General features: G+C 37.5%; 2 protein-coding genes across 2 annotated transcripts; one reads left to right on the top strand and one right to left on the bottom strand.

The window, feature by feature from the left end:
- Positions 1-2,202: 2,202 nt before the first annotated feature.
- On the top strand, positions 2,203-5,408 carry LOC311255821 (extracellular calcium-sensing receptor-like; the record flags this gene model as incomplete). Its single annotated transcript, XM_084350471.1, has 6 exons — positions 2,203-2,411; positions 2,507-2,792; positions 2,904-3,722; positions 3,847-4,068; positions 4,190-4,313; positions 4,495-5,408. 6 exons carry the CDS (start codon positions 2,203-2,205, stop codon positions 5,406-5,408), a joined length of 2,574 nt encoding a protein of 857 aa, XP_084206597.1.
- A 2,029-nt stretch (positions 5,409-7,437) lies between these two features.
- Positions 7,438-12,666, bottom strand: LOC311255820 (extracellular calcium-sensing receptor-like; the record flags this gene model as incomplete). The annotated part of the gene is made up of 8 exons (XM_084350470.1): positions 7,438-7,860; positions 7,935-8,407; positions 8,923-9,046; positions 9,384-9,605; positions 9,692-10,243; positions 10,860-11,147; positions 11,953-12,301; positions 12,443-12,666. The coding sequence occupies 8 exons, from the start codon at positions 12,664-12,666 to the stop codon at positions 7,438-7,440; spliced, it is 2,655 nt and encodes an 884-aa protein (XP_084206596.1).
- Positions 12,667-14,016: the final 1,350 nt, after the last annotated feature.

Raw genomic sequence — 14,016 nt, 5'->3', positions numbered from 1 at the left:
GAACTGAGAATGTTTGTGTTTTTAAAAATTGTGTATTTGTGTTTGTGTAATTAAAAGAACTTGCTTTCATATGTGAACATTTTCCCTCAAAATTAAATCCCATGATCATCCAGATATTATCATGATCATGTTATTATTATTAAGGGTTGTTCTCTAAAATGTTTAGTAAGTTAGCAATTTCTGATCAACCCCTATGAATTTCAGGCCAAAATTAACAACAGAATATTGCTAAATGGATAACAGTGTAACCAGAAGTAGTTATGAGTATGCAATCATAATTAATTTAATCTTCAAGCAGTTTGATTTGATAGTGATGATGCTTGAGCCCTCCTACCTGACCTAACTGGAACAGACTGCTGACATGAATGAAAAAGTTCATTTTCAAATTTTGGCTGAGTTGATGATGTCAGAAATTACCTCAGACAAGTTTGGAATTCTGAAATAATATATGTGTATTGCACTTGGGAACCAATATTATTATTTTGTCTTAAATTATTATGCAACAAACCAAGCCATTACAAGCTGTAACTAGAAATTTGCTGAACCCAATGAAAAACAGGCTCAATGGGTATCAAAAAAAAAAAAAAAAAAAAAAATATATATATATATATATATATATAAATGTAAACAAATAGACAAAGAATAAATACAATGAAACCTTGCACATGTAAACATTTAAATCATCAAGGTAACGACTGTATTGAATTGAATGCCGTTACAGAAACAAAAACATAAATTTCCCATGTTCCCATTTGCAAAAAATACATGTGGTCACGTGTGATTATGTGTCCGTGGGATTTTGCACATGGGAAAGGTGAAAACATTTTAAAAACACTTGTGAAATATGTGGATTAGGTACATGTGCTTTGCACGATTGAAACATATGCTTTGCATATGGGAAACATAGTTTTGGAAAATTTTCATGGTACAATATGTGAAGACCATGTAAATGTCCAAGTGAAACCTATGGGATTACATGTGAAATCCATGGGATTGGATGTGAAACCCATAGCATTGCATGTAAAACCCATGTAAATACCCATGTGAAACCTATGGGATTACATGCGAAACCCGTGCAAATACCAATGTTTAAGTCATAGAGATATCTATCTGAAATTTTTGGGATTACTTGAGAAACCCATGTGATACATGCACATCCTTCGTGCAGGTAAAATATGATCTATTGTTACTGATTTGAATACTGTGAGCACTCTTCAACAATGATCTAAATTAATATGTGTTGCAAATTATCCTTGGGGGTTATCAAATGTTCAGGAAATATTTGTGATTAATTTCCCACAGTGCACGGAGATCTTAGATGGGTAGACAAGGGATGGGTTAAGGAATGTGCTTCTCTGTTTGAAAAAAAAGGGCTAAAGATAAAAAAAAAATCCTTGTTAAAAATATTGTAAGCACAGCTAGGATTTTGCAACTTCCCATAAAAAAAGGGCTAAAAATTCAAAAAAATTCCTTACTAAAGAATATTTTAAGTGCAGCTAAGATTTTGCAACTTCCCATGAATGATCTTGAAGTTTTAACTTGAATTTTTTCAAGAAAATCCATTAGATGAGCTGGAATGGCGAGGTGAGTCGATATGGAATGAGTAATTTAAAAAAAGGTTTCTGCGTAATTGCAATTCCAGAATGAATCTTTAATATGACAACACAAATACATTTAATTTAAATTACTTACTTACAATATGATGTCTTCATCAACAGATGTAATGTACTTGAATTTTAATCTTTTCATCATGTTATCTTTGCTGTTTTCTTTCGGGTTTCAGACTTACAATATAGCACTTTGGAGGGAAAATGGATGGACACAGGTGTATATTCACTTCTTTAGTTTTATCTAAGTAGATAATCTGTGATTGAAATAATTTGATTCATATCCACATCAAATAAAAGACAGCAATGTGCATGATTTTTCTTGTTTTTTTCCCCCCTTGTTTTCTATTTTTGAAGTTACTTGCTTTTCAAGTCAAGGTTAGTGGCAAGCAGCACCAAGCTTGCAATATGTTTACAGCAATACTTTATTTTATTTTTTTTTTCAAACAGGGAAGCACTTTCCTTAACCCATCCCTATCTTAGATCTCCGTGCCCTGTGGGAAAAAAAACACCCTTTGATGAAGAGCGCATGTGTACCTGTATCTGTACAGTTATTTAAGAGCTATGTCCTATTCACTTCTAAGAAAAAAAAAACATGCAGGAGCTGCAGAGAGCTATTATCTCATTTCTGTTTGTTCTCTACCTGAACACAGTTTCAGGCTGTGAGCTGCTAGGTAGATTTAACATGCCAAGTTTGTTCAAGCAGGGAGACATTATGATTGGGGGGATTTTCCCAGTTATCAAAAAAGATATGAGTGCAACTTGGACATTTGAGGCTGAGCCACCCCGAGTGAAGTGTACAGGGTAATGTATCTGCTTTTTCCCTTTTCATGTTTATACATGTACAGCATCAGCTTTGTAATCTTACAACCTGTTTCAAATCAACAAAATCTTTTTAGATTTTACATGAGAGCTTTTCGGTGGACCCAAGTGATGATATTTGCAATTGAAGAAATCAACAATGATCCTGCTCTCCTGCCAAACATATCTCTTGGCTATAGGATCCTTAACTCTTGTTCCTCTCCTACAAATACATTACGTGCTGCACTAACACTGGCTAGTAGACCAGAGGAGATAGATTTTGCTTCCCCTTGTCCTCCGGCTATATCTGCATTGATAGCAGAGTCAGGATCATCTCAGTCTTTAGCTGTGGCTGGTACTCTCGGACCATTTCAAGTGCCAATAGTAAGAGATTAATTAGAGGTTCTATTGCATGAATGTTCTGTGATATTTGATGCTTTTCAATGCTTGTTTTGAGAGTTTCTTTTCAGACTTCTTTTGGTGTTCTCTTTTTAGGTAAGTTACTTCTCAACATGTGTCTGCCTGAGTGACAGAGCTAAATATCCTTCATTTTTTAGAACAATCCCCAGTGACTACTTTCAGGCAAAAGCTTTGGCAGCACTTGTAAAGCATTTTGGCTGGCTGTGGATTGGAGCCATACAGTCCGACAATGACTACGGGCGAAATGGGATCCTGGCTTTTACTGAGGAGGTTAAAAAGCTGGGGGTTTGTGTTGCGTTTGTTGGGACAGTTCTACGCACATACACCATGGATAAAATTCTGGATGTTGTGGAAATGATTAAGAAGTCAACTGTCAAAGTCATCCTGGCTTTCGTTCCAGAGGGTGACTTTTACCCTTTGATGAAAGAGGTTGTGAAACAGAACATTACAGGCATTCAGTGGATTGCCAGTGAGGCCTGGATAACGGCACCTCGACCTTCCACACCTGAAATCTACCAAGCTTTTGGTGGAGCCCTAGGATTTGTGGTGCAGAAGATGGCTATTCCAAATCTAAAACCATTTCTTACAGGCATAAATCCTTATACTGATCCAAGTGCAGCCTTTGTGAAGAATTTCTGGGAGATTATGGTCGGCTGTAGACTTCAAGGGGAAAACACAGGTACTGGGGTGAAGGATGACTTATGCACAGGCAATGAGACATTAATACATTCACAGGATGTGTTCTTCAATGTCACACAGCTCAGAGTGTCCTATAATGTGTATAAAGCAGTTTATGCCATTGCACATGCCCTCCATCAGCTGTTATTCTGCCAACCAGTTGGAGAAAAGATGGTGAGGCCATGTTTGAATACATCTGAAATTCAGCCCAAACAGGTGAGAAATAGTGCAAGTGAAATCCCCAATACCTCCTATTGTCTTGAAATATAGAAAGTGTATGGAAGTCATCTTGTTTACATAACACTGATACAGAAGAAACAAAATGTGTTCCTTTTCTCAGGTCACTGATCAACTATACAGAGTGAATTTCAGGAATCAGTTTGGTGATAATGTGTTTTTTGATGTAAATGGTGACCCTCCTGCTTCCTATGATATTATTAACTGGCAGCTGATAGATGGGCAAGTGCAACATGTCACACTGGGTCGTTATGCCTCTGATGCTAATGGCAATTATAGGCTCAGCATTCAGGAGGAAGAAATTGTGTGGAGGACGGGGAAAATGGTAATTGTTGAAGCTATTTTCCATACAATTAGCTTGCAGACTTTGAGCCCTGTGTACTGTTTGGATGTAGATTAACTGAATATAGCTGCACAATTGTTACATTCTTAAATCTTTTTCTCAGGTTCCGACATCGGTGTGCTCTAATGTTTGTCCAGCAGGAACCAGAAAAGCTCAAATAAAGGGAAAACCCACCTGCTGTTTTGACTGTATCACATGTGCTGATGGAACTATAGCCAACTCAACAGGTAGCAAAAGCATGCCAAAAACCAACAATGATGATCCTATATTATAGCATGTATTTCATCTGAATTTATAACATGTTAATCATGTTGAAAATATTATTGTTAGTGTTACTGCAAGTCCAATATCACATATTTTCCTCAAAGGTCAGACACTAATCTTATTCTCTCGGTTCACGTTTAACAGGTGCAACTGACTGCACACCCTGTCCACAGGAGTACTGGTCCAATGAAATTAAAGATGAGTGCATTCCTAAAATGATTGAGTTCCTGACATATCACGAGCCGATGGGAATAGCTATCACAATTGTATCCCTGCTAGGGGCCTCCCTGACTCTGGCTACAATGATGGTATTTCTTTGCTACAGAGAAACTCCTGTGATCAAGGCCAGCAACTCTGAACTCAGCTGTTTCCTGTTGTTTTCCCTTTTTTTGTGTTTTCTCTGCCCCCTCACTTTCCTAGGCAGACCCACAGTCTGGACATGCATGCTGCGCCACACAGCTTTCGGTGTGACATTTGCACTTTGTATTTCCTGTGTTTTAGGAAAAACTATTGTTGTTGTTACGGCTTTCAAAGCCACAATTCCTGGCAACAAAGTTGCAGGAAAGTTTGGTCCTGCACAGCAAAGGATCATTGTTTGCTTCTGCACCTTGATTCAGATAGTGATATGTGTGTTGTGGCTTACCTTAAAACCTCCTTTCCCAGACATGGTTTTCAAATACAGCAATAAGAAGATCATTTTAGAATGTAACACAGGCTCTGAAGCTGCTTTCTATGCAGTGTTGGGGTACATAGGAATCCTTGCGATAATATGTTTGGTCCTGGCATTTCTAGCAAGAAACTTGCCTGATAACTTTAATGAAGCCAAATTTATTACATTTAGCATGCTGATATTCTGTGCTGTCTGGATTACCTTTATCCCAGCATATGTCAGCTCTCCTGGAAAGTTCACTGTAGCTGTTGAAATATTTGCTATTTTGTCTTCAGCATTTGGTTTATTACTTTGCATTTTTGCACCTAAATGTTTCATAATATTAATCAAGCCAGAGAAAAATACAAAGAAACATGTCATGGGAAAAACTGTGCACAAAAACATATGATCCCTTAGTGTCAAAAGGTTATGCTATTGTTACTTAGGATTGATATGCATCATCACACCTTGTTTATTATTTTATGAGAAATTATTTTTTACTTTTTGCATGAGGGTGTTATGAAATTCTCAGTTAATTCATCATTATCATAAAAAAACTGTCACTGTCCTTGAATGTTTTTTTTTTTTTTGTCATGATCATTTACTGTAATTAATAAATTTCAAACTGAAATAATACATGAAGTAAAACCTGTTTTAACCATGTTTAAGATGTTTTTCACTTGATTTAATATTCAATGTAATACAGTTTGCAGTATACTGATGATATACCTTTAGAGAGCTATTCACAAGAGGTATTTAAATTAAAAAGTAGGATTGAATAGGTACTCTGCTTATCTTATACAGATAATGTACTTTTGACGAGTACCATCTGAGAAAAATGTCATTATCCATGTGATGAAGGAAAATCCTCATTGGGCAACTGGCTGAAATGTATTGACTCAAGTTTATATTACTTGTGATCAAAACCTTGATCTGAAGCTTAAGTGATGTTCTGTAATAGTTGTTTAATGAATAATAAACAGCAACTTCTGACCAACCCATATGAATTTCAAGCCTATATTAAAGATGAAATATTGCAAAATGGATTGCAATATAACCAGAACTATTTAAAGTTTCCAATCATAATCCATTTCATCATTAGAAGTTTGATGTGATACAAAGATCATGGAGCCCTGCTCAACTGGAAAAAGCCTAAAAGAAAAGCCAACCTAACAGACTGCTTACACTAATGTAAAAATTGATCTTTTGAGTTTGGCTGAGTTGATGATGTCAGATATTACTTCAGACATGTTTGCAATTCTGAAATAATATATGTGTATTGAGCTAAGGGACAAAGATTAACATTTTGTCCACAGTATGCAACAAATCAAGCCTTTACAAGCTATAACTCGCAAATTTCCTGGACCCAATGAAGACTAGGCTATCAAACAAAGATATGCAACCTTGAAGTCAACACAGTACATATTAGGGGTGCAACAATATTTTATCGAACCATTCAATACGCCCTGTTAGGTTCAATACACAAAGGCAAACAATACAATACAATACAGTACAATACTACAATAATGTTTGCTATTTAACTTGATTGGATACTACATATGTTTTTTTTATGGAAGGCAATTAAGATAAGTGTTAAATTTTTGTAATAAGGTTTGTGGTTTAACTATATCTGCTTTTAATTATTTTTACATGCAATATTGCCTTTGCTAGTGTGAGTAGTTTTATATTAAGATATCGAAACCGTACCGTTACCTTGGCCCAAAAACTGTGATGCATACCGAACTGTGGGAAAACTCTCGTTTTCGGGGAGATTCAGGTGACATGATGCCTTATGTTGAAGTATTTAGTTAAGCTGGATTGAGGAGAATAGGCTCAACAGTACATGTAATAACACAGTGTAATGCCATGCCAGTTCTGAAAGGCTCTTCTGGGTCTGTGACTATTTAAACATAACAAACAGTAGCCATATTAGGCTATGCCTGAACCCGAAATATATCATACCCGCTACCGAATACTCTGTGTGCTTACCTAAGTCATTTTGGAATTAATGGGAGAATATAGTGTTTGGTCTATAGTGGAGCCAGTCCATCTCTTGTATGAGATATAGTCAAGGTGAGACGCTGGAGGAATAAGACTGTGACCTTGGGTGTCTGGGTCTTTATTGCTGCAGCGATAGCTCAAAGGGTCCAAATTTATAACTTCAAAAGTATTTGAAGTACAGCTATAAGATTTTGCAATGTATCATTAACTTAAAAGAACATTTTTATGATTCTTTTAAAAGAAAAAACACAAGATGAACTGGGAGGGCCTGGGTGACTTGGTATGGAATGAACCACGTCATTTATTTATTTATTTTTTGCTTTATCGTATTTCCATGATGATTCTTTAATATGACAACATGAATATATTTCATTTAAATGGCTTCCTTTTGAATGTAAAAAAAAATCTTTATTGACGGATGTAATGTACTCTCATTTTCATCTTTTCATCATGTATTTCTTGCTGTTTTTTTCAGGTTTCAGAATTATTATATAGCACTTTGGAGCAAAAATGCAAAAGAGGAGACCAAAAGCTGAGGCTAAAATAGCAAAAATATGGACAGCCACTGTGTATTTCCCAGCTGAGCTCACATAAACTGGGATAAAAGTAATCCACACTGCAAAGAATATCAGCATGCTGAAGGTGATAAACTTTGCCTCATTAAAATTATCTGGCAGCCTCCGAGCCAAAAAAGCCATTAGAAAGCACATGCAGGCCAGGATCCCGATGTATCCAAGAACACACCAGAAGCCAACCTCTGAACCAGGAACACACTCCATGATGATGGTAGCACTGTGGTAATTTGTGTTGTTGTTAGCATGAGGCGGACTGGTGAGCAGCCAGATGAGAGATATTATTACCTGAGTGGAAACAATAGGAAGAATGTTCATTTTCAATTGATACTGTTGAAAAAACCTACAGAAAGTGTTTCTACCTGGACAGCCGTTCCTAAAAGTGCACTGACTCTCTGCTGGTTGGGTCCAAACCACTTCATGGCATTACTTCCTGGCAGTGTGGACTTAAAGGCCACTAGGACAACTGCTGTCTTGGCTAGGAGGCATGAGATGCAGAGGGCAAAACTAATTCCAAATGCTGGGTACCTAATGCGGCAAAGCCAGTCTGAAGGCTCGCCAATAAACAACAGGCCGACAAGAAAACATACAGCAAGAAACACCAAGAGGAGGAAGCTCAATTCCATGTTGTTGGCCCGGACAAGTGGTGTGTCTTTGCATGTAAAAAATATGGCGAGGATGGAGAGGGAAACACAAGCTCCGAAGACGGATACAACACATAGCACAATACCCATTAAGTCATGGTAAGACAGAAACTCAATAGTCTTTGGGATGCAGAGTTTTCTGTCTTCATTGGGCCATGTGTCCTCTGAGCAGCGTAGGCACTCTAAAGAATCTGAAGATGGGCAGACAAGAGTGTTTAGAGAAGGCAAATTTAGATAAAAGCAGTTCAATATACACCAACCGATCAGCCACAACATTAAAACGACTGTCAGGTGATGTGAATAGCCTTGATCATCTTGTAACAATGCAATGTTCTGCTAGGAAAACTTGAGACCTGGCATTCGTGTGGATTGGATCGGACTTGTTCTGTCATGACCTATGGATGTTCAATTGGACTGGAATCTGGGGATTATGAAGAGCAGGTTGACGCCATGAGCTCTTTGACATGTTCCTGGGGCCACTTCTTTTTTCAGTTTTTGTGGTGTGTCAGGGTGCATTGCCACTAGGGAGTGAAGTTGCAATGACGGGTTGAACTTTGCCTGCAACGATGTATGTGGCAAGTGGCATCCACATGAATGCCAGGACAAAAGGTTTCAGTACACGATGCTGCATTGTAACAAAATGATGAATTTAACTCACTTCACCTGTAAGGGGAGAAAGTCTGATAAAAGACAAGCCATAACACACCAGTCTTATTGCTGACTTCTCCCTCTGCACAGGGGACACAATCGAAACAGCAGATCGGTTCCCCTTTTCTCCTTGCGATGCGGGAACCTGGAGGACAGCTTTCACTGCATACAGACCGGGAAGCCTGAGAGGAAAAATTTAGCCACTCAGAAAGACATTGATTTCAGTTGATATTCACAAGTGTATTTGCTTTGTTATGCAATAGTAGTCTCTACGGACTCTTTCAGATCCAGATGAAAGGGGTAAAGTATGTAAAACAAATTTAGTCTGATCTATAAGAGCTGTGTTAAAACTAAAACTGAACACAATTCCGTGAACTATGATGAATAATGAACAGAATTATAAGGAAGTGTGAAGGAAATGCTTTTATCAATATGTAACACCATTGATAACAACATACTAGTAGTCTACTTAATAATCTAAGGTAAGCATGGTCTCAAGTCTGTTTACAATGAACACACCTGTTTCCCATCAGGCCACTGAATCACTGAGTCATTTATGACCAGGCTGCGTCCAGCAGGCAAAGAGGCATCATAGAAACCAACTTTCACCAAATGTAGTGACCCATCAGGCCTCCTTTGCCAGTTCAAGAGATCATAATATGCAATCGGGTCACCGTTTTGGTCAAAGCTGACTTTCGCCCCAAGTGCTGAGAAATTAGCATGCTTCATGTAGTAGATTAGCTGAGGGAGGGAGCAAAACAAGGTTTACTTCTTTCTCAATGTTTTGTTTTTCTTAAAAATAACATTTAACCTGCAATTAGTCTCACCTGCCAAGGTTTAAATTTCTTTGGGTCTGCGCAGGTGCCATTAAGAAAAGGCCCCAGGCCAACTATGCAGGTACTCATATCTTGCAAGGCATGGGCAACCAGATACACAGCCTTGTAGACATTATAGGACACTCTTAGCTGTGTCACATCAGAATACGGAGAGTAAACATCATTTAAATCCTCTGTTCCTTTACATGGCATTCTGTCTTGGTAGTTGTCACCCCCATGAGTGTGGCTATTCACTGATCCGTTCAGTCGACAGTTAAACAACTCTTCCCAGTATTCTGCCAAGAAAGCTGATTCATGAATATGGGATGGTCTGAGACTAGTGAGGTGTTGTTTCAGCCCTGGAATCACATCAGCTCTCCGGATGCCAAATCCAAGTGTTCCTGTCAGGAGATCTCCAAACTTTACCCCGAGTAATTTGGCAGACGCCCAAGCTTCACTGGCGATCCACTGCAGACCAGTTATGTTCCGACGTCGGATCTCTGTCAGAATACCCTTCATCTCTGAATCACTACAAAAGTTAATGATGACCTTTGAGGATGCCATCTAAAGAGTGAAAATGTACATATAGTCAATATTTAATTAAATTCAAACTGTTCTATGAAAGAGATGGTGTGTTGGGGCTCCTCTATTTCTAATCATATTGATCATGGCACTTTAAAATACTGCAGTGGTGAAATGTTAATAAAAAGGAAGGGGTTGCAAATTCAAATAAATGAAGATTGATTAAATAACCACAACACATTACATAATAATTCACTCCAATTCATCAGCCTGACACACTTAAATAAAAAAACTTGTCCTATCACCAATGAGGCCTTCATTTTATTATTTTAATACAAAGACCATCAATCAAAGCTAAGGCAGCAGAGGCTGTCCCCTAAACAAGAATTGAGTTTTAGTGACATGCATTATCAAACTTTAATGTACTTTTTTGTAAATACAGCATTTATAATTTCAATAAAACAAAACAATAAACTATGATTTTTAGGATTTTGGTCACACATGATTCTTTTCCGAGATTTATGGAATACACAAACAAACATGGCCTCAGATGACCTTGAATTTAATCAACACTTTTCCTAAACAACGTCTTGATGGTGTTCATGTCATTTTGTCTACCTCCGGCATTTACGAAAAGTTTATGTTGACGGATTGGTACCTGAATAACATCCAGTAGCTCATCTAGAGCCTGCTGATTCAGGACTACAGGATAGAAGTGTGTGTAGGCAGCACACACACCATATTGCTCTGACTCTTGCAGAAAGAGCTGGATGGCAAAGCGGGCATAATCAGATTCCAGACCAATGACTCCCACCCAGGTCCAGCCAAAATAACTAACCAGACGGGCCAGGGCTTTGACCTGGAACGCGTCACTTGGCATTGTGCGCATGAATGTGGGGAAGTCCTTTTGGTTGCTCAGACAGCTGCAGGATGCAAAATAGCTCACCTGTTATTACAGCAAACAATAGTTAACCTTTTGCACCATTTGGCCCACTGAAAAGGCTGTTGAACAAGCATCAAATTTCACAGAACAATACCACCGTTCAAGCATTCAGTTGTGCAGTATTTAAGGCAGTCGTAAGGTGATTTAGGTGATTTTAAACTATGCACATTTGAAAAGTTTTATAAAAACATGTTAAACATAATTTTGTCATATTTTATACCATAAGCTTAACAGTGGTGCATTTACAAACAACACACTGTATAGTTCAAAGTCCAAAAAAGCAGCAATAATTATTTTATCTCACTATCTTTATCTATTTTATTTCTTCATCTGAAAATGAAAGATGAAAAGAAAGCTGAAATTTGTCTGTTGGCATTTGGAGAAACACTTTTTTCACAGAATAGCAATGATTTTCACCTAATTTTGCACCTCATTAACATGAAGAAACTGGTTACAACTGATCTCAAATGGCAAAAACACATTTACTGTTTACATTTTTACAACAAAACTCTAAAACCCTAGCCCCCTCCCACCCCACCATCTGACCTCGGTCGGGTGGAGGGGACTTGTATTATAAGTATTTTAAACTATTTATTGCACTCTCCGCACTTTCTTTCTTTCTCTTTTCTTTCTTGGATATGTGTGCCATTGTTACTATTGTAATGTATGTATTGTGTATGTATGTATTGCAAGCACAAGCAGCTGTTACGACACCACTTGCCCAAGACAAATTTCCCTTGCGGGACAAATAAAGTTAATTTGATTTTGATTTGATTTGAAAACTGCTCATACAGTCAGCCAGTCTCACCAGGGGGATATGGAAAGAACCCAGGCTTCTTAACAGAGCCATAGACACTCCAGAGGCAGCTTCTCCTATGATTACTGGGGACACAGTCCTTTGTATGGCAGCACAGCCTAAATTAGAACCAATGTTTCTTTTTTGACCTTTGTCTCTGTTCATGATTTCAGCTCTCTTGCCTGTCTCTGGCTGGCCATTCACCAACAGCAAAGATGCTCTCAGAGCCACAGGAATGTCAGCAGAACTGTCAAGGATATGGAAACCCAGCTTGAGCTGTGGCAAGAGGTCACTGCGCTGGTTGATCTCTTTGATTGCAAAAGTCATTGTCTGGATCCAGCGCAAAGTTCGAGAATTGAAACTGTACAGAAGTGAAAATCAGAATCATTCTCACAACACAAATGTATAACAATACTACAATACCATAAATGCAAATCCAATAAAATGTAATCTGCTATGCTCCACACAAGCCAATTACTATCATACTTAAAAAGTCACTTACTATTTATATGTATAAGGAGTTGGTTTTGTTTTGTATGTTGGAAGAGAAGACACAGGGCTGTAGTGTAGAGGGAATAAGCCCCCGATAACTACATCTCCATCTTCATACAGAATGTTTTCCTCCTCTTCCCCCAAGAAAACACAGTTATCCAGAGCAGCAGTTAAACCAGGTTTGCGCCAAATGAGAAAAAGAAACATAAGAAACTTTGCAGCTGGCACTCCCATAACTTATTTGAAGGAAACCTCCTGCTCACTTATGTTAAATATTTTAATGGTTGAATATGTGACCGTATCTACCCTTTCTGGTCACATACAAAGAATAATGATATTTCAGGTCGCAGTGGATTTTTCTGCTGTAGTTAGCATAGATAAAGCTGAGGGGACCGCCCAGACACAATAGTTGTGACATCACCAAAAATAACACCTTCATGGGTTAGGGTAGATATACAGGACTTAGACACAAACACACATACAGTATATATATATATATATATATATATATATATATATATATATATATATATATATAAATTGTATATATATAGTTCAATAATTTTAATTACCTGTTTTGAGAATAATGAATTAAATTATTTATTTTGACCCACTCATACCCATCAAACTTTATTCAAGTTTATATTACTTGTGGTCAAAAACCTTGATCTGGAGCTCAAGCAATGTTCTATAATAGTTATCTAATAAATAATAAACATAGCAACTTCTGACCAACCCATATGAATTTCAAGCCTATATTAACAATGGAATATTGCAAAATGGATTGCAATAAAACCAGACCTATTTAAAGTGTGCAACAGACTGCCTTCAGTAATGGAAAAGTTGATCTTTTGAGCTTGGCTGAGTTGATGATGTCAGATATTACTTCAGACAAGTTTGAAATTCTGAAATAATTTATGTGTATTGAGCTAAGGGACGAAGATTAATATTTTGTCCACAGTAAACAAAATTACATTGTCTAGTATGTAACAAATCAAACCTTTACAAGCTATAACTTGCACATTTCCTGGACTCAACGAAGACCTTGAAGTCAACACAGTACATATAAGTGTTTTCGTTCATCTGATCAACCCAGGTGAGAAGGGCGATTCAGGAGACATGATGCCTTATGTTGAAGTATTATGACGCTGGATTGAGCAGAACAGGCTCAACAGTACATGTAACACAGTGTAATGTCATGCCAGTTCTGAAAGGCTCTTCTAGGTCTGTGACTATTTAAACATAACAAACAGTCACCATATTAGGCTATGCCTGAACCTGAAATATATCCTACCCGCTACAGACTACTCTGTGTGCTTACCTAAGTCATGTTGTAATAATGGGAAAATATAGAGTTTGGTCTATTGTGGAGCCAGTCCGTCTCTCTACATTATGCAATGTATCATTAATTTAAAAAGACAATTTTTATATGATTCTTTTTCAAGAAAAAAAACATCTGATGAACTGGGAGGGCCTAGGTGAATTGGTAAGGAACAACACTGTCATTATTTATTTATTTTTTGTTTTATTATATTTAGTTAGTTTTCATTATATTATATATTTCGTACTTCATTGTATTTACAT

This window comes from Pagrus pagrus, assembly GCF_965226575.1.
Source record: "Pagrus pagrus genome assembly, chromosome: 4".
Classification (NCBI taxonomy): Eukaryota; Metazoa; Chordata; class Actinopteri; order Spariformes; family Sparidae; genus Pagrus; species Pagrus pagrus.
Note: the sequence above shows the minus strand (reverse complement) of the source record. Positions and strands in the feature narration are given on the sequence as shown.